The sequence below is a fragment of the Eretmochelys imbricata genome, chromosome 21 (assembly GCF_965152235.1).
Source record: "Eretmochelys imbricata isolate rEreImb1 chromosome 21, rEreImb1.hap1, whole genome shotgun sequence".
NCBI classification, from domain to species: Eukaryota; Metazoa; Chordata; order Testudines; family Cheloniidae; genus Eretmochelys; species Eretmochelys imbricata.
Window position 1 is genome coordinate 16,988,463 of NC_135592.1, and position 21,441 is coordinate 17,009,903.

At 54.5% G+C, this 21,441-nt stretch overlaps 1 protein-coding gene across 3 annotated transcripts in view; it reads left to right on the forward strand.

Annotated features, from left to right (window-relative positions):
• CPNE5 (copine 5) overlaps positions 1-21,441 on the forward strand; it is a 190,540-nt gene that overhangs the window by 73,152 nt on the left and 95,947 nt on the right. For 2 of the 3 annotated variants that reach the window (XM_077839214.1, XM_077839215.1), the window contains exon 7: positions 18,500-18,563. In XM_077839214.1, coding sequence (XP_077695340.1) covers positions 18,500-18,563 — 64 coding nt within the window. Of the gene's footprint in view, positions 1-8,089; positions 8,150-18,499; positions 18,564-21,441 lie in introns of all 3 variants that reach the window. The other variant, XM_077839213.1, reaches the window with a different exon arrangement.

Genomic DNA, 21,441 nt, shown 5'->3' on the forward strand with positions numbered 1-21,441 from the left:
CACTGTCTCTGGAGCAATGGCCTGCTGCCAAGGAAGAGAGGAGCGATGAGAGACAGGCAGCAGAGCCAGGGAGAGGCTGGGGGCAGGGATGGAATAAATGGGAATAAATATTACACGCAGGTCAGGGTGGTGTACCGCGACTCAGCCAGCTCAGTCCCGTGGCAAAGACGCCCCTCAAAACCCCTTCAGCCCGTTAGAAAGAGACAGAAGGGAAAGCAGTTAAAGCCTTTGCCGTGTAAAGTCAGCCTTGCCTTGTAACACCCTCGGCCAGGGCCTCTCCCTTCAGTGGGAGTCTTTAGAAGGGAAACCCCCGTGTCTGGCAGCAAAGGCTGTGTCTGCACTGCGCGCCTTACAGCGGCACAGCTGGGCCTCCAAGGTCTTGTCGCTGTAAGGCACGCAGGGTAGCCGCTCTTTGTCGGCAGGAGCGAGCTCTCCTGCCGACCAGATACAACCACCCCCGACAGGGGGCAGCAGGTTTGTCAGCGGGAAAGCATCTCCACACCGACACTTTTCGTTGGTAAAACGTTTGTTGGTCGGGGTGTGTTTTTTTCACACCCCTGACTGACAAAAGTTTTACTGACAAAAGTGCAGTGTAGACATAGCCTTTGATGGTATCAGAGTTGGTATGAACTGTCCTTGGGGCAAAGAGCAGAAGTTAGCCGGGCTGGGCTGGAGCTGTCCTTGCTGTGGTTGTTAAAGTCTGATCCTGGTTCCTAGCGGACATACCCAGCCAAACACACACACAAGGGGAGAACAGAACAGCCAGGAGTGGAAACGCAGCTCCTGTCTCCTGGGTTGACTCTCACTTGCAATGACAGTGCTGGAAAACGCCAGGCCCAGCACACAGTTTGAGACCTGGCGACTCGTACCAGCATTGGGCTGTTTAGGGCACTGCTTTTAGCTGCCTCGTTCTGGCCCCAGGCTTACAGCTGTGTTGGACAATATACAGACTTGGCCAACTAAGCCAGAGGCAAAAGCAGTGAGACAGACAAGAGAAGAAATAAGGGGGGAAGGAAAAGGCCACAGGGGCGGGAGAGGGCGAAGTCTCACATCTCAGGTTGGGGTTGGAATTTAGCCAGAGCCACTGGAGGTGCTGGTGTCATCTGGGTCCCCTGCTCCGGTCTGCTCAGGACATCTCTCAGGAGTCAGCTGAAGAGGTGCCTAGAGACAGTGGGGATGGTGCGGTGATGGTGAAGCTCGTTCCTTCCCCATCTCTCGTCTTGCAGCCCACCAGCATGGCGGGAGCCAGTTTCTCCCACAGATTCCTTTTGAGAGCCCCCAAAAGGGTGAATAGCTCAGCCCCTCGGTATTTCGTTCACCAATCAGGCCTTGTTTCTGACACACCAATTTTGGTCCATTGATTTCCAGTCCCACCCTTCTCTCGTACCAGGCACATTCCTAACACGGCCCTTGGGTTGTAGCAGGAGCCTTTCTGGCTGGACTGTCTCAGTCTGTGTCACACATCTGCCCACCGCCGTTTGTTGTGATCGGTTGTTGTAACACCACTTGAACTTCTGTTCCCGTCCCACAGTGGGGCTCACGGCTAGGGTCACTGGAGAGGCCCAGTGATCACAACAGGGGGCACAGACCTCATTGGGGCAGGTGGGATGGGGGTGGGCTGGGCTGCGCTGGAGTGGGGGTGGGGAGAGCTGCGAAGGGCAGTACCAACAGGGTGGAGTTGGTTCAGCCTGGGTGACCCAACTGGGGAAGGGGTGGGGGAAGGCAGAGTCTCAACTCATGGCTAATGCCGAGGGCAACTGGGCTCAAGTCCCTGTTCTGTCACTGACTCCCCGTGTGACAGTCACTGCCCTGTTCCATGCCTCAGTTTCTCCAGTCTGTGAAATGGGGATGCTGCTCCTGGCCTGGTTCCCATGGGATTCGTTCATTAATGTTTGTGTATGCTTTGAACTCTTGGTGTAAATCAGCAAAGCTCCATTTACTTCCGAAGGCTACCCTAGCTGCAGATCTGGCCCTGTGATTTTCTGAAGGAGGGGCAAGCAAGGAGGAGGGCTCTGCTTTGCACTTTAGAATAATAGAATCATGGAAGATTAGGGTTGGAAGAGACCTCAGGAGATCATCTAGTCCAGGGGTAGGCAACCTATGGCATGTGTGCCAAAGGCAGCATGCAAGATGATTTTCAGAGGCACTCATATTGCCCGGGTCCTGGCCACCGGTCTGGGGGGCTCTGCATTTTAATTTAATTTTAAATGAAGCTTCTTAAACATTTTAAAAACCTTATTTACTTTACATACAACAATAGTATAGTTATATATTATAGACTTATAGAAAGAGCCCTTCTAAAACGTTAAAATGTATTTCTGGCACGCAAAACCTTAAATTAGAGTGAATAAATGAAGACTTGGCACACCACTTCTGAAAGGTTGCCAACCCCTGATCTAGTCCAATCCCCTGCTCAAACAGGACCAACATCAACTAAATCATCCCAGCCAGGGCTTTGTCAAGCCGGGTCTTAAAAACCTCTAAGGATGGAGATTCCACCACCTCCCTAGATAACCCATTCCAGTGCTTCACCACCCTCCTAGTGAAAAAGTTTTTCCTAATATCCAACCTAGACCTCCCCTACTGCAACTTGAGACCATTACTCCTTGTTCTGTCATCTGCCACCACTGAGAACAGCCAAGCTCCATCCTCTTTGGAACACCCCTTCAGACAGTTGAAGGCTGCTATCAAATCCCCCCTCACTCTTCTCTTCTGCAGACTAAATAAGCCCAGTTCCCTCAGCCCCTCCTTGTAAGTCATGTGCCCCAGCTCCCTAATAATTTTTGTTGCCCTCTGCTGGACTCTCTCCAATTTGTCCACATCCCTTCTGTAGTGGGGGGACCAAAACTGGACGCAATGCTCCAGATGTGGCCTCACCAGTGCCAAATAGAGGGGAATAATCACTTCCCTCGATCTGTTGGCAATGCTCCTACCAATACAACTCAATATGCAATTAGCCTTCTTGGCAAGAAGGGCACACTGTTGACTCATATCCCACTTCTCATCCACTGTAATCCCCAGATCCTTTTCTGCAGAACAGCTGCTTAGCCAGCCAGTCCCCAGCCTGTAGCGTTGCATGGGATTCTTCCGTCCTAAGTGCAGGACTCTGCACTTGTCCTTGTTGAACCTCATCAGATTTCTTTCGGCCCAATCCTCCAATTTGTCTAGGTCACTCTGGACCCTATCTCTATCCTCCAGCGTATCTACCTCTCCCCTCAGCTTAGTGTCATCTGAGCACTTGCTGAGGGTGCAATCCATCCCCTCATCCAGATCATCATTGAAGATGCTGAACAAAACCGGTCCCAGGACTGACCCCTGGGGCACTCTGCTTGATACCAGCTGCCAACTAGATATCGAGCCGTTGATCACTACCCATTAAGCCTGATGATCTTGCCAGCTTTCTATCCACCTTATAGTCCATTCATCCAATCCGTACTTCTTCTACTTGCTAGCAAGAATACTGTGGGAGACTGTATCAAAAGTTTTGCTAAAGTCAAGATATATCACATCCACTGCATTTCCCATAACCACAGAGCCAGTTATCTCATCATAGAAGGCTATCAGGTTGTTCAGGCATGATTTGCCCTTGTTGAATCCATGTTGTCTGTTCCTGATCACCATCTCCTCCTATAAGTGCTTCAAAATGGATTCCTAGAATCATAGACTTTAAGGTCAGAAGGGACCATTGTGATCGTCTAGTCTGACCTCCTGCACAACGCAGGCCACGGAATCACACCCACGCACTCCTGTAACAAACCCCTCACCTATGTCTGAGCTACTGAAGTCCTCAAATCGTGGTTTAAAGACTTCAAGGTGCAGAGAATCCTCCAGCAAGTGACCCGTGCCCCACGCTGCAGAGGAAGGCAAAAAACCCCCAGGGCCTCTGCCAATCTGCCCTGGGGGAAAATTCCTTCCCAACCCCAAATATGGCGATCAGCTAAACCCTGAGCATGTGGGCAAGACTCACCAGCCAGACACCCAGGAAAGAATTCTCTGTAGTAACTCAGATCCCACCCTATCCTAGTGTCCCATCACAGGCCATTGGGCATATCTACCGCTAGTAGTCGAAGATCAATTAATTTCCAAAATGAGGCTATCCCATCATATCATCTCCTCCATAAACTTATCGAGCTTAGTCTTGAAGCCAGAAGCCAGATATGTCTTTTGCCCCCACTGCTTCCCTTGGTGCCCCCAGCAAGCAGCACAACACTGCCAGAAAACTACACACTCCCTTCACTAGACTGTCTGTTCCTTTGCCTGGCTCTTCGTCTTCCCCCCAGACTCCCCTGTTTCCAGCTCTGTTTGCTAGGTCCTGACTTTTCCGGGGACTGAGGTGAGGCTGCCCGGACTGTAATTCCCTGGATTCGCCTCCTTCCCTTTTTTAAAGATGGGCACCACATTAGCCTTTCTCCATTCTTCTGGGACCTCCCCTGATCGCCATGAATTTTCAAAGATAACGGCCAATGGCTCTGCAATCACATCCGCCAACTCCCTCAGCAGCCTTGGATGCATTGCATCCAGCCCCATGGACTTGAGAATGTCCAGCTTTTCTAAATAGTCCTTCACCTGTTCTTTCACCACTGAGGGCTGCTCACCTCCTCCCCAGCCTGTGCTGCCCAGTGCAGCAGTCTGGGAGCTGACCTTGGCTGTGAAGATTGAGGCAAAAAAAGCATGGAGTACTTCAGCTTTTTCCACATCCTCTGTCACTAGGTTGCCTCCCCCATTCAGTAAGGGGCCCACACTTTCCCTGACCTTCTTCTTGTTGCTAATATACCTGTAGAAACCCTTCTTGTTACCCTTCACATCCCTTGCTAGCTGCAAGTCCAATTGTGCATTGGCCTTCCTGATTACACCCCTGCATGCTCGAGCAATATTTTTATACTCCTCCCTAGTCATCTGTCCAAGTTTCCACCTCTTGTAAGCTTCCTTTTCGAGTTTAAGCTCACCAAAGATTTCACTGTTAAGCTCAGCTGGTCGCCTGCCGTATTTGCTATTCTTTCTGCACATCAGGATGGTTTGTTCCTGCGCCCTCAATAAGGATTCTTTAAAATACAGCCAGCTCTCCTGGACTCCTTTCCCCTTCATATTAGCCTCCCAGGAGATCCTGCCCATCAGTTCCCTGAGAGAGTCAAAGTCTACTTTTCTAAAGTCCAGGGTCCATATGTTCTGCTGCTCTCCTTTCTGCCTTTTGTCAGGATCCTGAACTTGACCATCTCATGGTCACTGCTGCCCAGGCTGCCACCCACTTCTACTTCCCCTATCCATTCTTCCCGGTTTGTGAGCAGCTGGTCAAGAGTAGAACAGCCCCTAGTTCGTTCCTCCAGCACTTGCACCAGGAAATTGTCCCCAGCACTCTCCAAAAGCTTCCTGGATTGTCTGTGTACTTCTGTATTGCTCTCTCAGCAGACGTCAGGGTGATTGAATTACCCCATGAGAACTAGGGCCTGTGATCTGGAAACTTCTGATAGATGTCTGAAGAAAGCCTCGTCTACCTCATCCTCCTGGTCCGGTGGTCTATAGCAGACGCCCACACCACAACATCACCCTTGTTGCTCTAGCTGGGCTAACATCTCATCTGGTTCAAGGGGGCAAAGCTCTATTCGAGTCAGAGGGGTGCACCCATCCATACCACTTCGGAATCTGCTCTGCTGTGCCCAAGAGCCAGCCCCTGCAAGGGCTCAGAGTGAAGCTGCACAGCACCCTTGGGGAAATGGAGCAGGCTGGCTCCTCCTCCGGATGATGGGCATCCTGCTCTGGCGCACAGCGTCCCGTGATTCCTGGTGCATCTGCTCAGGCTGGCATGAGCAGCAGACCCCAGCCCTCTGTCCTGCGGCTTTGGCACTGCCAGGAGCCTTGTGGGCAGTGAGAGACAAGGGACACTAATGGACCAGCCATTAGAACAGCTTGCCTTTCATCCTGCCCCTCAGCAAACCTTGGAACTGGATGAGCCTACCCATCATATTTCTGAGCTGTCCACTCCGCTCAAACCAGAAGAGCCAAATGCAGAAGATGAACGGAAGAAGTGGGAGGAAGGCCGCATGGACTACATGGGGAAGGATGCTTTTGAACATATTAAAAAGAAATTGGATACATTTTTAAAGTAGACTTAATTCTAATGCAATATATTGATTGTTCTAATGGCTGGAGGGCAAACACTGGCCAGACCCCAGGTGACTTTGCTGCAAAGTCTCTGTGAGCTTTAGGGTGAGGATTTGGAGGGGAGCTTTCCCCATGTCCAATACCCAACCCCCCAGCCATGCCTCCAGCCCCACGCTCCCTGCCCGGCGTAGGAGCCCTGGCGCCTTCTAAAGCACTTGGAGGGGTGCTGGAGACAGGCTGGTGAGCTTGCCAAGGTCCCAGGAGTTTAACCCCTGGCAAACGCACAGGTTCTGCCACCTCCTTTCGTGATCTTATCTCCCCGGTCCGAAGCATTCCCGTTGGGCTCGGTCAGTGAGTGTCCATGGATAGAGAGCAGAGCTCCACAGAGACAGAGGGACAGGGGAGGGGGGCCAGCTCTGCAATGCACCATTCTCCATGCCCTGCTGCCCGGCCGAGCCGGCTGTCTGCAGAACTTGGGGCACGGCTCGGTGCCAGGCTTCTCGACAGCTCTGCCCTGGCCCTGAAGTGCACTCCCCCCCCTCTCTGGATCCCACCCTACAGTCCTCCCTACATGGGGGCCTTTAGTTCCCCCCATGTGCCCCAGAATCCTTTGCAGTAGCATCTCCAAGGGGGTGCTGGGTCAGCCAGTGGCAGGCAGGGCTCTGGAATCTGCCGCTTTCAGAGGCTCCTTAGTGGCTCTGCAGTTGGTGGAACTGAATCGGGGTGGGGTCCCTTCGGGGTGGGAGCGAGATGGGCAGACAGGGCAGCTGAAGGAGGGTGCCGGGCTTGGGACTGGAGATGCCGCCGTAGGTGTGAAGCTCTACAGTAGGGGGCTGCCCCCACAGCGCAGGCCTAAGGCAGCCCCAGTGCCAGGCCGCAGGGCTCTTCATGCCAGCCCACGGGAGATTCCCATGCTAGCCTAAGAAGGGACTCCAGTGCCAGTGTCTGCCAGTGGGTCCCTGGGACCACCTGGCAGCCTGTCTATGCGCCTGTCTGGGGTTCCCATTCTATGCCAGGGAGTTGAATGAGCCTTCCAGGTCCCTGCTGCGGCACAGTTGGGCACGTGGGCATGGATCCTCGGGGGGGAGCAGCTACTGGGCCCTTTCCTACTGTCAGCCAGGCTGTGGCCTGCACCACGTTATCATCCCGCCGCAGCTGCCCATGCTCTCCTCGCTGGCGCCTGGCCATTGAAACCCTGGCTATTGAAACCAGCCACTGTCCATAAAAGCACATAAAAGGGTTTGGACACACGAGGTTCCAGGTACGAGGAAAACGTGATGTACCGACCAGAGCCCACACGTATTGACAGGTTCCTTCCGCACCCCGTGGTCAGTCCGCACGGCGCTGGTTCAGTGGCGAGAGCTGGGATCCACCTCTCATGAGACACTTCCACTGGCAGAGTCTCTCCTCCGTAATGAACAACCTTTGGAGCCATTTTCCTTCTCACGTAGCCTGAGGCGCTTGTCTCTGTTCATAATCAGGGTGTTTCATTAGCTGCAGCTCAGTCCGGATGGGCCCCAGTCGGCGTTTCTGCATGGGGTGCTTTGCCCTGCATGGTCTCCAGACTGTAGGCACAGGGCTGGGCTGGTTCCCCGCGTGCCTGTGCTTCTCAGCGTTGAGCCAGCTCTGAGATCCCTGCCGCAAGTGACACATTTCACTTCCGCGGGTTTGGAACCCAGGATCCTCCATGTGACATAGTATGAACATCTGGCCACAGCCCAGCAATCAGCCAGTGCTTCGCTTTCGGCAGAGACCGCCCATGCCCGCCTTTGGTGAAATACTGGGGGATGGTGAGACACGTGCTTGGGTGTGTCTGTGTCATTCTGGGTCCTCCCTTGTCCCCGGGAGATGGTTGGGTAGACCCCAGGGGATAGGTTCCGGAGCGTTGGCCTGGCTCTCCCGGTGGTTATCGGCTCCAGGCCGAGTGAGAGTTCTCAGGGAGCCGAGGGAATGGTCCATGCTAATTCTCCCTCTCTCTGTCTCCTGGCAGGATGGGAGCATTCACGTTACATTCCAGAACAGGGAAGCCCACGCCGTCCGTCTCCAACGGGTGAGTCACACAGCTTCACCGGCATCTCCTCCTGCACAGGCAGCCCCGCAAGGAGGCAGCGTGTAGGGGGGCCTTGCCCTGGCAATGCCCTGGACCCATGGCTAGAGACCATCGGTCTCCAGCGCTGTCAGCCTGGCGCCTGTTGCCAGATCTAAGCAGGGAGCCATGCGGTGCTGCAATGCCAAGAACTCCAGCACTAGGACAGCATGAGACTGTCCCCTCCCACTAGGTCCGTTGCTGCTTCTAGGTGCCAGGCCCGGTCATTTCACTGAAGCAGGCCCACCTCCTGCACCAGCAGCCCCACCGGCAGTTGCGAGTTCAAACCTCCCTGCCAACCTAGGCGGGGCCTGTTATTAACAGCACCACATCACGGCATCATGCAAGGCCTGACGTTACGTCCACTGTGGGGGCTGAGCCCTGCAACACCTGGGCCTGAGTTCTGCTCTTTTCTGGACAGGGCTAGTCCTGCCAGCACCCTCTGACAGCCTAACTGTGGCAGGGTCATTTTCAGAAGGGATGTGAAAGTCCGTGGGACTTGTGCTCCTAAAGCCCTTCAGAGTTTCTGGTCATCTCCCCTAACATTTGGATAGCCCCATCACCCTGACACCCCAGGGCCTTTACTCCCCGAAAGCTGCCACAGGAAGACAGGATAAGTCTGTGCCTGTGCCCCCCGCCCCCCCGGAGCGGCTGAAATAGGGTTTAATGGGGCAAGCCCAGCTACTCAGGGACAACCTCCCCACAGGGGGCCTGGAGGGAATGTCCTCCTTGATCCCACACCTGGGGGTCAGCCTGACCCAGAGATGTGAGCCACGCTCACTAATCCTGACCACACCTTGCTGGTTCCCAGGGTCTGCCTGGTCCTTTGGCTTGAACCCAACAGAGGTGGATTCTGCTGGTGGTTACAGGGCCAGCAAATCCCAAATTCCCAGGACCCTCGGAGGTTACAGATGAGTCCTGTCTATTTTAACCTGCACTGTGATGCTGGGCTGAGAGGGAGAGTCAGGATGCCTGGGCTCTCGGCTCCCTGCTCCCTGCCCCAGCCAGTGCAGCCAGCGGGGATCTGGGAGCCTTGGGGCAGCTGCTGGGCTCCTCGCAGAGAGCTGGGAGCCCAGGGCACAGCCTGGTTTGGACCGAGGAGTGGAGAGCTGGGTGGGCGTGGCCCAGCGGATGCCCCGAGGCTCCCAGCTCCCACTTCCCACCAGGAGCCCAGCGGCTTCCCAGAGGCTCTCGTGGACTCTGGGAGCAGAGCTGACAGCTGGGATCCCAGGGGGCAGGGGGGCTCCAGGCTCCCTGTGGGGAGCTGTGTGTAGAACTGAGAGCCTGGGCTCTCAGCCCCCCACACTGCCCCTCTTCAGTCGGTGGAAGCGCCGCGCACCACCGACACAGGGAGGGTAGTGTGGACATCAGCCACCGCAGTAATCACTGCACTGGCTGTAAGTTGACCTAACATAGGTTGACTTACGTTTCTAGTGTAGACAGGCCCTGAGAGTGGGGGTTTTAGAAGCGCTTGGCGCTGGCCTAGCTCTGCTCCCATTAGATTGTTGGCTCTTTGGGGCAGGGACCCTCGTCGTGTTCTGTTTGTACAGCACCACGCACAGTCATGACCCGGTCCATGACATAACAACCCTGGAATCAATGCTCAGAATGGCCATTGCGTTCAGTGGGAGCAGAGCTAGGCCAGCGCTGAAGGGGCTGGATAAACCCAGCCGAATAGCCCAAATCTTTAAAACAGGCCGTACCTCCAGTCGTTTATCTGGGTAAGGACAAAAGGATGATGCCACGGTAGGGATCTGCTACAGACACCTAACCAGGAAGAAGAGGTGGACGAGGCTTTTTATAAACAACTAATAAAATCATCCAAAGCAGAGGTGCTCACTTTTATTTTTCCCCATGGGTGCTCCACCCCCGCGCCGCCCCTTCCCCCAAGGCTCCGCTCTCACTGCACCTCTTCCCACTTCTGTTCTGCCCCCTCCCCCGAACCCATGCCCACCACCTCTCGCTGCTCTCCGCCCTCCCCCAAGCACCTCCTGCCAGCCGCTGAACAGCTGTGGCTGGTGGACGCTGAGCGCCGGAGCACCCATGGAGTTGGCACCTATGATCCAAAGCACAGGACGTGGTGGTGATGGGGGGACTTCCGTTACCCAGAAAATAACACGGCAGGACACCGATTGTCCAGCAAGTTCTTGGAATGCAATGGAGACATTTTTATTTCAGAAGGTGGAGAAAGCTACTAGGGGAGAGACAAATAGGGAGGAACTGGTTGAGAATTTGAAAGTGGAAGGCAACTTGGGTGAAAGTGATCATGAAATGGTAGAGTTCATGATTCTAAGGAATGGTTGGAGGGAAAACAGCACAATAAAGACAATGGATTTCAAGAAGGCAGACTTTAGTAAACTCAGTGGGACTTGGTAGGTAAGACCCCATGGGAAGCAAGTCTAAGGGGAAAAACAGTTCAAGAAAGTTGGCGGTTTTTCAAGGAGACATTATTAAGGGCACAAAAGCAAACGATTCCACTGTGTAGAAAAGATAGGAAGTATGGCTAGAGACCACCCCAGCTTAACCAGGAGATCTTCAATGATCTGAAACTCAAAAAAAGAGTCCTCCAATAAGTGGAAACTAGGTCAAATGACAAAGGATGAATATAAACAAATAACAAAAGTATGTAGAGAAGCCAAGGCACACAACGAGACTTAGAATCATAGAATATCAGGGTTGGAAGGGACCTCAGGAGGTCATCTAGTCCAACCCCCTGCTCAAAGCAGGACCAATCCCCAATTAAATCATCCCAGCCAGGGCTTTGTCAAGCCTGACCTTAAAAATATCTAAGGAAGGAGATTCCACCACCTCCCTAGGTAACGCATTCCAGTGTTTCACCACCCTCCTAGTGAAAAAGTTTTTCCTAATATCCAACCTAAACCTCTCCCACTGCAACTTGAGACCATTACTCCTTGTTCTGTCATCAGCTACCACTGAGCACAGTCTAGATCCATCCTCTTTGGAACCCCCTTTAAGGTAGTTGAAAGCAGCTATCAAATCCCCCTTCATTCTTCTCTTCCGCAGACTAAACAATCCCAGTTCTCTCAGCCTCTCCTCATAAGTCATGTGTTCCAGTCCCCTAATCACTTTTGTTGTCCTCCGCTGGACTCTTTCCAATTTTTCCACATCCTTCTTGTAGTGTGGGGCCCCAAACTGGACACAGTATCCAGATGAGGCCTCACCAGTGTCGAATAGAGGGGAACGATCACGTCCCTCAATCTGCTGGCAATGCCCCTACATATACATACCAAAATGCCATTGGCCTTCTTGGCAACAAGGGCACACTGTTGACTCCTATCCAGCTTCTCGTCCACTGTAACCCCTAGGTCCTTTTCTGCTGAACTGCTGCCGAGCCATTCGGTCCCTAGTCTGTAGCGGTGCATGGGATTCTTCTGTCCTAAGTGCAGGTCTCTGCACTTGTCCTTGTTGAACCTCATCAGATTTCTTTTGGCCCAATCCTCTAATATGTCTAGCTAGACTTAACTAGCTAGAGCCTCCGTAGAATTTCTAGGATTCATCCTATCTCCTGCCAGTATCAAAATGGACCCGTGCAAAGTGAAGGCAGTCCAGAATGGCGGCACCGCAGAATATTCATGAATGCCAACGCTTCTTGGGGTTCATGAATTTCTACCAGCGGTTCATCCTGAGGTTCTCGGAGCAGATCATCCCTCTCCCTGCCCTGCTCTGCAAAACATCAGGTTCCTCTGGTCTCCTGAGGCCCGGCAGGCCTTTGAACAATTAAACCTCACATTTACCACTGCTCCCGTATTGGGCCACCCTGACACCATGCCAGCCTTCATCCTCAAGGCAGATGCTTCTAACGTGGCAATTGGAGTGGTGCTCAACAACTACTACCTCCGAACACCTTCTACTCCAGGGAACTCACACCTGCAGAGCGAAACAATGGCATTTTGGACAGAGAACTCCTGGCAAGACCGCTTTTTGAAGAGTGGTGCCACAATCTACAAAGCGCCTGGTATCCCCTCCAGGTGTACACTGCCCATAAGACCTTTGAATGTCTGCGTAGGGCCATGGCTGTTAACCAACATTGACTTTGGTGGACCTTATTGTTTACACACTTTAATTTCATAATCTCCTATTGCCTAGGAACCAACAATAGCTTTGTCCTGGAAGGGCGAATATTACACTCACCAAAATGACTTGAACTGGAAACCTCGTACATCCTCACACTTCGTAACTTTCTGGATGCAGCTCCCCACCAAGATCTGCTCCCCGTCAGAAGATCAGCCTGGATCTATTGGATCCTGCCAGTTGAGCAGGAAGCCATAAGTAGGGAACCCCATGATGTCGGAGACAGGGTAACCTACGTAAAGGGGTGTATATATGTTCCTCCCAGGCCTCCGAGGACTGCAGCACTGTGCCATGACTTCCCCTGGCAGGATATTTTGGTCACTTCTGCGCTCAGCAGCTCATCTTTCATGTCTTCTGGCGGCCTTGCATATGAGCCACAGTGCAGGCCTATGTGGTCTCTTGCAATGTATGCACCCACTCCAAGGCGCCGCACAATGACTATGCAACCCCTGGGACTCCTGCAACCCCTCGAGATTCCACCTGCCCCCTAGACAGAACTACATACATCCAATGGGTTCATGACCATCCTGAGAGTCATGGGCCACCTCATGAAGACGGCATACTTCATCCCCTACACTGGCCTACCCTCCTCCCAGCTCTGGATGGAACAAGTCATCAGCCTCCATGGCCTCCCAGAGCACATCATCTCTGACTGCAGTGCACAATTTATCTCCCACTTTTGGGGAGAAGCACTCTGGATTTTGGGTATACGCTCCCACCTCTCCTCCACCTATCACCCTCAGACTAATGATCAAGTGAAGAGAGCCAACCAGATCCTGGAGTAGTATCCTCAATATTATATCAACTTCCATCAGAACAACTGGGCCTTGCTGCCGCCCGCAGTTTGTGTACAGTAATGCAGAACATGTGACTGTGTTTCAAATTATGGATTTGTGACAGGGTGGACTAGGTCCGGAGACCCCGCCCCGGCCATGCTCAAGGCCTCGTGGCCCTGCCTCACCCCGCCCCAGAAAAGAGCAGAGAAGTCCTCCAGATGTCCTCCAGTCCAGCCTAGAGTGGCTGCAGAGAAACAACCAATCAGAGGGGCTGCTGGAGTGGCCAATCAGGGCCCAGAAGGGCCCTGTAAAAGGAAGCAGCAGCGGCAGAGCAGTCAGTTGCTGCCTGGAGCTTGAAGAGGGAGCACTGGGTGCCTGGCTGGCTGGAAGAGCAGCAGGACCACAGACAGCTCCCTGCAGGCAGGACTGAGCCCAGGGAAGGCTGCCGAAGACCAGGTGCCTGCTGGCTGTTGGGAGGAGCAGCAGGACCATGGACAGGTCAATGTGAACAGGCTGCACCCAGGGGACTGAGCCCAGAACCTAGCCAGGCTGGGCGAGGGTACCGTGATGGGCCCTGCTGGTCTGGTTGAAGACTGAGCCCAGGGAGCGCTGACAAAAGGACACCATCCGAAGGTATGGAGGTGGGCCCCAGTTGGGCTGTTAAAGAAGGCAGGGCCTCAGGGAAGAAGCCTTGGTGCTACAGCCCCGGACCAGGGCCGTGAGCGAGAGCTAGAGACTATATACCCCGGAAGTGGGACAGTGTGTGACTTAGCCAGGGGGCTGAGTCGCTGAAATGCGCTGAAAGAACCAGCTGACCACAAAGGGGGTGTCACGGAGATTGGGGGAGTCAGGGCCCTGCACCCCCACTTCTTGTAATTCACCGTGACTCTCAGCCAGCCAGTAGAACAGAAGGTTTATTAGAGATGACAGGAACACAGTCCAGACCAGAGCTTGCAGGCCTAAACAGGACCCCTTAGTGAGGTCCTTCTGGGGGGCAGGGAGATTAGTCCCCAACTCTGGGGGCTCCCTCCTCTTCCCCAACCTACTCCAAAAACTAACCCCCCTCCAGCCGACTCACCCAGCCTCCCCACAGCTCCTCCTCCAGCTTTTGTCCAGTTTTCCGGGCAGAAGGTGTCACCTGGACCCAACCCCCCTCCTGGCTCAGGTTACATGTTCAGGTATCGTCCCAGCCAGTGAAGTCACCCCCTGCTGTCTCATCACCGATGCAGACAGTCCCAAGAAACTCCCCAGCAACATTCCTAGGTCAATCCGCCCCACTCAGTCCCTGCTGCGTCACATCGGGCACTCATGAGAGGCAGCTGCTCACGCCACTACAGGAGTCCATCCCCAGTTCTGTCCAAAGCTACTCACAGCTTCCCACAACCCAGCAGCCCTGGACTGGAGACAAAAGATACGCCAAATCCAAGATGACCTAAAAGTGCACCTGGAGGGTGCCAAGGATTGCTACAAACAATATGCGGATCACCGATGACAGGAGGGGCCTGCCTTGTCAGGAGCCAGAAGCTTTAGCTGTCAATGAAATACCTACCCACAAACAGACCATCTCATAAATTAGACTATCAGTTCCCTGGCCTCTACTGAATTTGCCAGCAAATTAATCCTGCCACCTTTGAACTCAACTTGCCCTGTTCTTGCTGATTACACCCAGTTTTCCACATACCACTTCTGGAGCCTCCCCTTCTGGACCCATTGCCTCACCGCTCCCAACCCCGTCCCCCACCAGCACGTGCTCAAGACCACAAGAAGTACGTTGTCCGTGAGATCCTTCATGCCAAAATCAGATGGGATAAACTCTGGTGTGTTGGGGACTGGGACGGCTACAGCCCTGAAGAGCGCTTCTGGGAGCTGGTGGCACATCCGCCCTCCTGACCTGGTAAACACCTTCCCCGCAGCCCCAGCCCACGACCGGCTGGCAGGCTCCCGAGGGGAGAGGCGACAGATTACAGGCCTTGAACCCGGCTCTTGGGGCGCTAGGTTGTGATCCGCCACAACTGCCACCCAGCACCACTGCAGCCACTGCAGAAGGGAACGGGCAAAGTGCTACGTGGCAAAGGGCCCCGCCCCCAGAGCTTCTGATTGGCTGAGGAGCTCTATTTAAACCAGGAAGAAGTTTGAAGCTATGAAGTTGTTTGAGCTACTGGAGGAATCCTTGGATGGCTGCTATTAGAGACCCCTCCTGCTTACCTGCCTCCTGAGCCCTGCCTCCTCCTGGTCTCCCCATCACAGACCCTGCCCGCTCCCAGCTCCTGCCACACTCCAGGGCCCTGATCCTGTGCCTGACCCCGATGCTGTCTCCAGCTCTGAGCTTGGACTTGGCACTGGCTTCTAACCATTAGGCCTGACTGCCCATGTCCTGGTCATTAAACAGCCCTTCCCCAGCTGGGCTTCCCTCTCAGTTAACCCTGGCCCTCCTGCTGTCAGGTGAGGTGAGGTAACCTAACCTGCCTCTCAGGCCCTGGTTAACCCTGTCAGTGCTGGTGTGAGTGCACACCCCATCACGGCTTCCCTTGCTTCTGACTTCTGCTGGTTCCTATCAGCTTCCCCTTTCTCCTATGTGTTCCGTATATGCATTTTTCTTTAGCTGCCTTTACTTCCCCTCCAAACCAGGATGGTGTGTTTAATGAAGTGCAGCCTTCTTCCTCACTTATGACTTTTGGGGCGTCCAGGAAAATGTGCTGAAATGATTCCCAATTAGCGTTCACATTTTTCTGATTGAATTCTTCTTCCCAGGTGGTTTGGCTCATAATTGTTTTGTGAAATTGGCCCCATTAGCAGCACACCAAGTGTATCTGTTACTGGTCTGGTCTCTGTTCTGCTGGCACATTATAAACGTGAGCAAGTCATGATCACTTGTACCTAAGTTAGCGCTGAGTTTTAGTTCTGTGAGCAGTTCCTCTGTGTTTGTTAGGACAAGGTCTAATATAGAATCCCCTATGTTGGCTGGAACACGTTTTGAGTTAGGAAATTGTCATCTATAATATTTAAAAATTCCAAACATGTTTTAGTGCTGGCAGCAGGAGACCTCCTGCATGTCACTCAAATGGAAGTCCCCCAAAATCACACATATACCTCCACATGATAGATCGGTGCGTAAGGAGCTGCTCATCCCGTTCCCGAGTGTGATTTGTGGGTCTGTAGCAGACCCCAACTAATTCCCCACCTCGTGCTTTATCTGTTAGGACGTTGGCCATTAGTATTCAAGATCATTTTCTGCCATTTTTCTCCCCCGCCCCTTTTGCCCACTCGATCCTTCCTAACTAAGTTATAACCCTTGACTTTAACATCCCAATCATGGGAATCGTCCCTTTGGGTTTCAGTAACACCAACTGGACCAAATTTATGGTCACAAATGAGCAATGCCAGTTGCTTTGGTTTGTTACGCAGGCTCCCACCATTGGTGTGCCGGCAAGTCAAGAAGTTCCTCTTTTCATGTCCTTTGGTCCTTTACAGCCTGAGTGAGTTACCTAATAGCCTCCCACTGGCTTTGGTTCCGGGAGGAGCTGAGGTGGCCCCTCCTCCTGGAACGGCATACGGCGCCTGGCCCACAGTAACAGAAACTTAACACAATGGGGTCCCCCAAGTACCGGCTGGGATTGCAATACCTGTCACAGGAGCCAGTGGGCCAGCCCAGCTGCTGTAAATCATCCAAAGCTCCATTGAGCCAATGGGCCAGATCCCAGCTGGTGTCAATCCACTGTAGTCCCACTGGCATCAGGTCCTCACTGGTGTCATGTCCTATCTCTGCTGCAGCCAACAGAGCCGGGCTGATTACAGTCAGTTGACGGGGAAGCCGGGTGTGGATGATCAGCCCCCATCAGGATGCTCATTAGAGCCTCTCAGAAATTCCCTCAGAGCCCCTACAGCCAGCCCCTGTATTTAAACCATTTACCTGGCCCCTTCTAATGCCAGTTCCGCAAAGCACTCCTGGCCAGGGTGGCCTGGTGTCTACCTGAGAACCATCTCCTGTGTCTGACACTGGCTCCCCCTCGTCCATTGATTTTGGGATCTCGGCTCCCCCTGGTTGCCAGCAGGGTCCATCGAGAGCCATGCTCGTTGCATCAACAGCCTGCTCGACTCCAGCCTGTCCAGCAGGACGGTCAAATCCAGTGCCAGTGGGATGGGGCAGCCAGCCTTCCACCCAGTGCACTGCCCAGAGCATTTTTCTAGCTCTCCAGGAGGTCAGGCCAATCGCCCCTTCTGAGGGGTGGGGAAACTGAGGCACCGAGCGGTTAGGTGACTTACCCAAGGTCAGCCAGAAGGCTAGTGGCAGAGCTGGGCCTAGAACCCAGGCCTCTGAGCTCTTTCTTTCTGGCTTTTCAATCAATGAGCCCGATGGGGATGGAAACAGACTCCACTGAGCTTAAGAAACAGGAGCCCCCAGGAGCCCGCCAGCTTGGTGTGAAGGTCACTGCCACTGGGCTGGCCGCTCAGGGGGGGCCCCGGGCAAGCCGGGGAGCCGGATCAGAGACTGGAGCCCAGGGAGCTGTCCAGGCACCCACCAGGCCTGCAGGGGAGGCAGGGGCCCTGCAGTGAGATAGGCCTTTGTCCCAGCAGATGACACTGCCCAGGGCCCAGCTGGAGTCCATGCCAGTGCAGGGCACCCAGCGCACAGGGCGAGAACAGCCTGAGCCCTGTCTGTGCCAGGGCTGCACCCAGGGAGCGACGCCTCGGGGGCGTTCTGGTGCAGACAAGGCCAGCTGGGGTGGGGAAGGGGGTCTCTTTCCCAGCGGTCCTGCTGGGGCCAGTGCACGCCTGGTAACTAGCTAGGCAGGGTGTTGCGCAGACACAGCGTGCTGGATTACAGCCCCCAAATGCAACTGCAAGTCCCCCTCCCTGCCCACCTACGGCAGCGCCCGTCTCTGGCCAGGCACTGCTCCTGCAGTTCAGCCTGCATGCAGCCAGCAGGGCGCCAGCGGCCACTGGAAGAGGGGCAGAGGTGAGGGGGGCTCTTGGCCAGGGGGCTGGGCAGTGGTGTTGGAACACTTTTAATAGTGGGGGTGCTGAAAGCAGTTTTTACTTTTTACCTCATGCCCCCCCTTACCCTCTTCACGCTCCCCCAGAGCTGGGGCCAGGAGCAGGGCCATGTCTCTGGGAGGGCGGGACCCAGATGGGGTTAGGAGGCTGAGGCTGGGGCCACAGCTTGGGGTGGGCACAGGACTGGGAAGCAGAGTCTCGGGTGCAGGGCCAGGGAGTAGAGTCCCAGGCACGGGGCCAGCAGCCAGGGAGCAGCTTGCAGGGCCGGCAGCCGGGACCCCGCATAAAACCTGGGGGTGCTGAAGCCTCCCTCTTCCCCCGCCCCCGCACTCCTAGTTTCCATATCTATGGGCCAGGGGGCGATCTTGGGGCAAGGCCAGCCCAGGGTTGGGGGGCGCTCTCCGGGCAGGGCCAGCCCAGTGGCTCAGACGCCCTCTCTTTTCTTCTGCAGTGGGATTCCAGGGAAAAAGTGTGGCACCATCATCCTATCGGCCGAGGAGCTGGGCAACTGCCGGGTGAGTTGTGGCTGCCGTGCCTCCCAGCGGGTCTCAGACCGGCACTGGCCGGAGGGCACCTGGCAGCTGTTGGGAGACTCCCAGAACCCGCCTGGGGTGGGATTCCACTGGGCACGGTCCCAAGGGAAGGTGGGGAGGCAGATGGAGGAGTCCTGGAGGGGGAGAAGGAGCTGTGCTGAGTTCCCACCCATGGGCATGTGCACATCACACATCCCCCACCCCCAGGAGCACAGCGGATCCCACGCACTGGCAGGGGGTCTGGTCAGGTCACTGCTGGGATGGGAGACCTTTCCCAAGGAAACCCAGTGTCTGCAGGGAGCGAGGTGGGTGGTCCCATCATAGTCAGTGCTGACCCTAGAGCGGTGCTAGGGGCGCGGTGCTATAGGGTGCGGGGGCCAGCGGGGGGCACTCTCCCCTCACAGTCAGTGCTGACCCCAGTAGTGTCGTCAGGGTGAACCGAGTTTCCCGTGTCTCACTTGGGGAATGTGGCGTTCAGCTGAGGTTGGTTTACCCAGCCCATGGGCTGACCCCAGTGCCGCTGCATGGTGCTAGGGGGCAGGGAGACTCCCTCATGGCATCTTCCCCCCAGTGCTGTCCCGTGCTGCGTGGCCCTCCTGGCACGGCCCCGATCCCCGCTCTCCCCCTGCATGGACCGAGAGGCCTGGCCCATCACCTGCTCCCGTCACCTCGATCCTCAGCGGCTGCTTTCCACGCGCACAGACGGAGTCACCAGCTCCGCGCTCCAGCCGGTGACCCGTGCGTGGGGCTCCATGCCGGCTGGGAAGCTGAGGGCAGCGGCTGCAGGGAGCAGAGCAGGGCTGGGAACACACATTGCAGGGGGAGAGTGGTGCCTGAGGAGGGATAATTACTCCTGATTAATATTTCATCACTTAATCTCGCCAAGCAGAAAGGCTAAGCGGGGGAGGGGATGGCATGAGGAATATTGCACAACCAGGGCTTTTACTTGTCTGTCTTTGTTCTCTTAAACATTTGTGGCTGAACATAATGCTCTGAGAGGCAGCAGAATGCAAGCAAGGGCCAGGCAAGCTTCCCTTGGCAGAGACCTGCCGGTGCCCCTCAATCCCGACCCGCAGCCCCCTGCTTTCTCAGCCCTGGGCTCCTCACACCCCCTCCAGCCCTGCCAGTACCCCCTCAAAACTGACCTGCAGCCCCCTGCTAGCCCAACCCTGGGCTCCCCGCACCCAGCTCTGCCAGTGCCCCTCTCTCCCTGGCAGAGATGCTGGCAGTCCCTGAGGATGGGTTTGTGAGATGCTGGCTAGGATGATGCTACCAGACTCATCAACAGCCATGACCTGAAACTGGGGTCGAAACTGGGGTCAGATCCTCAGCAGGTGTAAATCAGCCTCACGCCGCTGCAGTCCACTGGGTAATACTGATTTATATCCCCCTACTGCACAGCTCAGGGCTGCCCACGGCAGGACACGGAGAATACCCAAGTCCCACCCAGGCTCCAAAGCATGGTCAGCTTAGCACATCAGTGCTTCTTCAGCAGGGCTCACTGGTGGCCTTGTGCACCAGGGTCCTGCCCTCTGACTTGCTGCTTCCCCCACCACTGGGGCATGCGTGGTCTCTTCTCTCCAGGCAACGCTGCCTCTTCCTTGGTTCTTCTTCCCAAGTTGGACTGTCCACCATTCTGTGCAGAACAGGCATTTTCCCATGCATGGCTACCGCTCTCCACCTGTCACCAGCATCCTTGCTTAACCTACAGGTTCTTTGCATGACTCACTGCAGGTTTCCATGCATGGCGGTGAATGTAGGTAGGTAGGTAGATGATAGATAGATAGATGCGGTGTACAGGGATAGATAGATAGATGTGGTGTATGGGGATGAATGGATGGATGAGAGGGGTGTATGGGGATAGAGAGATGTGGTGTATGGAGACAAATGGATGGATGGAGTGAATGGGGATGGATAGATGGATGGATGGATAGGTGTATGGAGATAAATGGATGGAGTGTATGGGGATGGATGGATGGATGAGAGGGGTGTATGGGGATGGATGGATGGATGAGGTGTATGGGGATAGAGAGATGCAGTGTATGGAGATAAATGGACAGATGGGGTGTATGGGGATGGATGGATGAGAGGGGTGTATGGAGATGGATAGATAACCCCTTCACCACTGCAGATGTCTCCACGGGGCAGCTTGCACTCAGGGGGCTCACTAAGAACTTTATTGACAGGCATTAGCATCGCCTAAGAATGGATCTAACTCTAAGGGCTGGTCTAGATGAACACTCACTGCACAGCAAGCTGGGGTGTCAATCTACAACGTGCAAGCCTGCCGTGCACCCCTGCTGCCACCCGCTAACCATTCCTGTGACGGGTTCGGTCACAGAGACCCCCTTGGGACTGTCACCTGACATGCTGAAGTTACTTCTGAGCCCATTTTCCCTGCCAGCTTGGGACTCCAGTCACCTGCCTTGTTGAGTCAGACATACTAGCCTGTTGCAACACAGACCCAGGTCTGGTCCACGCCCCCAAAGCTGCAGACTTTAAACAAAAACTGCTCAGCAGGTCACCTCTGTCCAGCACCCAGACACCCAGTTCCCAATGGGATCCAAACCCCAAATAAATCCGTTTTACTCTTTATGAGGCTTATACAGGGTAAACTCATAAATTGTCCGCCCTCTATAACACTGATAGAGAGAGATGCACAGCTGTTTGCTCCCCCAGGTATTAATCACTTACTCTGGGTTTATCAATAAACAAAAGTAATTTTATTAAGTATAAAAAGTAGGATTTAAGTGGTTTCAAGTAATAACAGACAGAACAAAGTAAGTTACCAAGTAAAATAAAACAAAACACGCAAGTCTAAGCCGAATACATTAAGAAACTGTTTACAGGTAAATCTCAC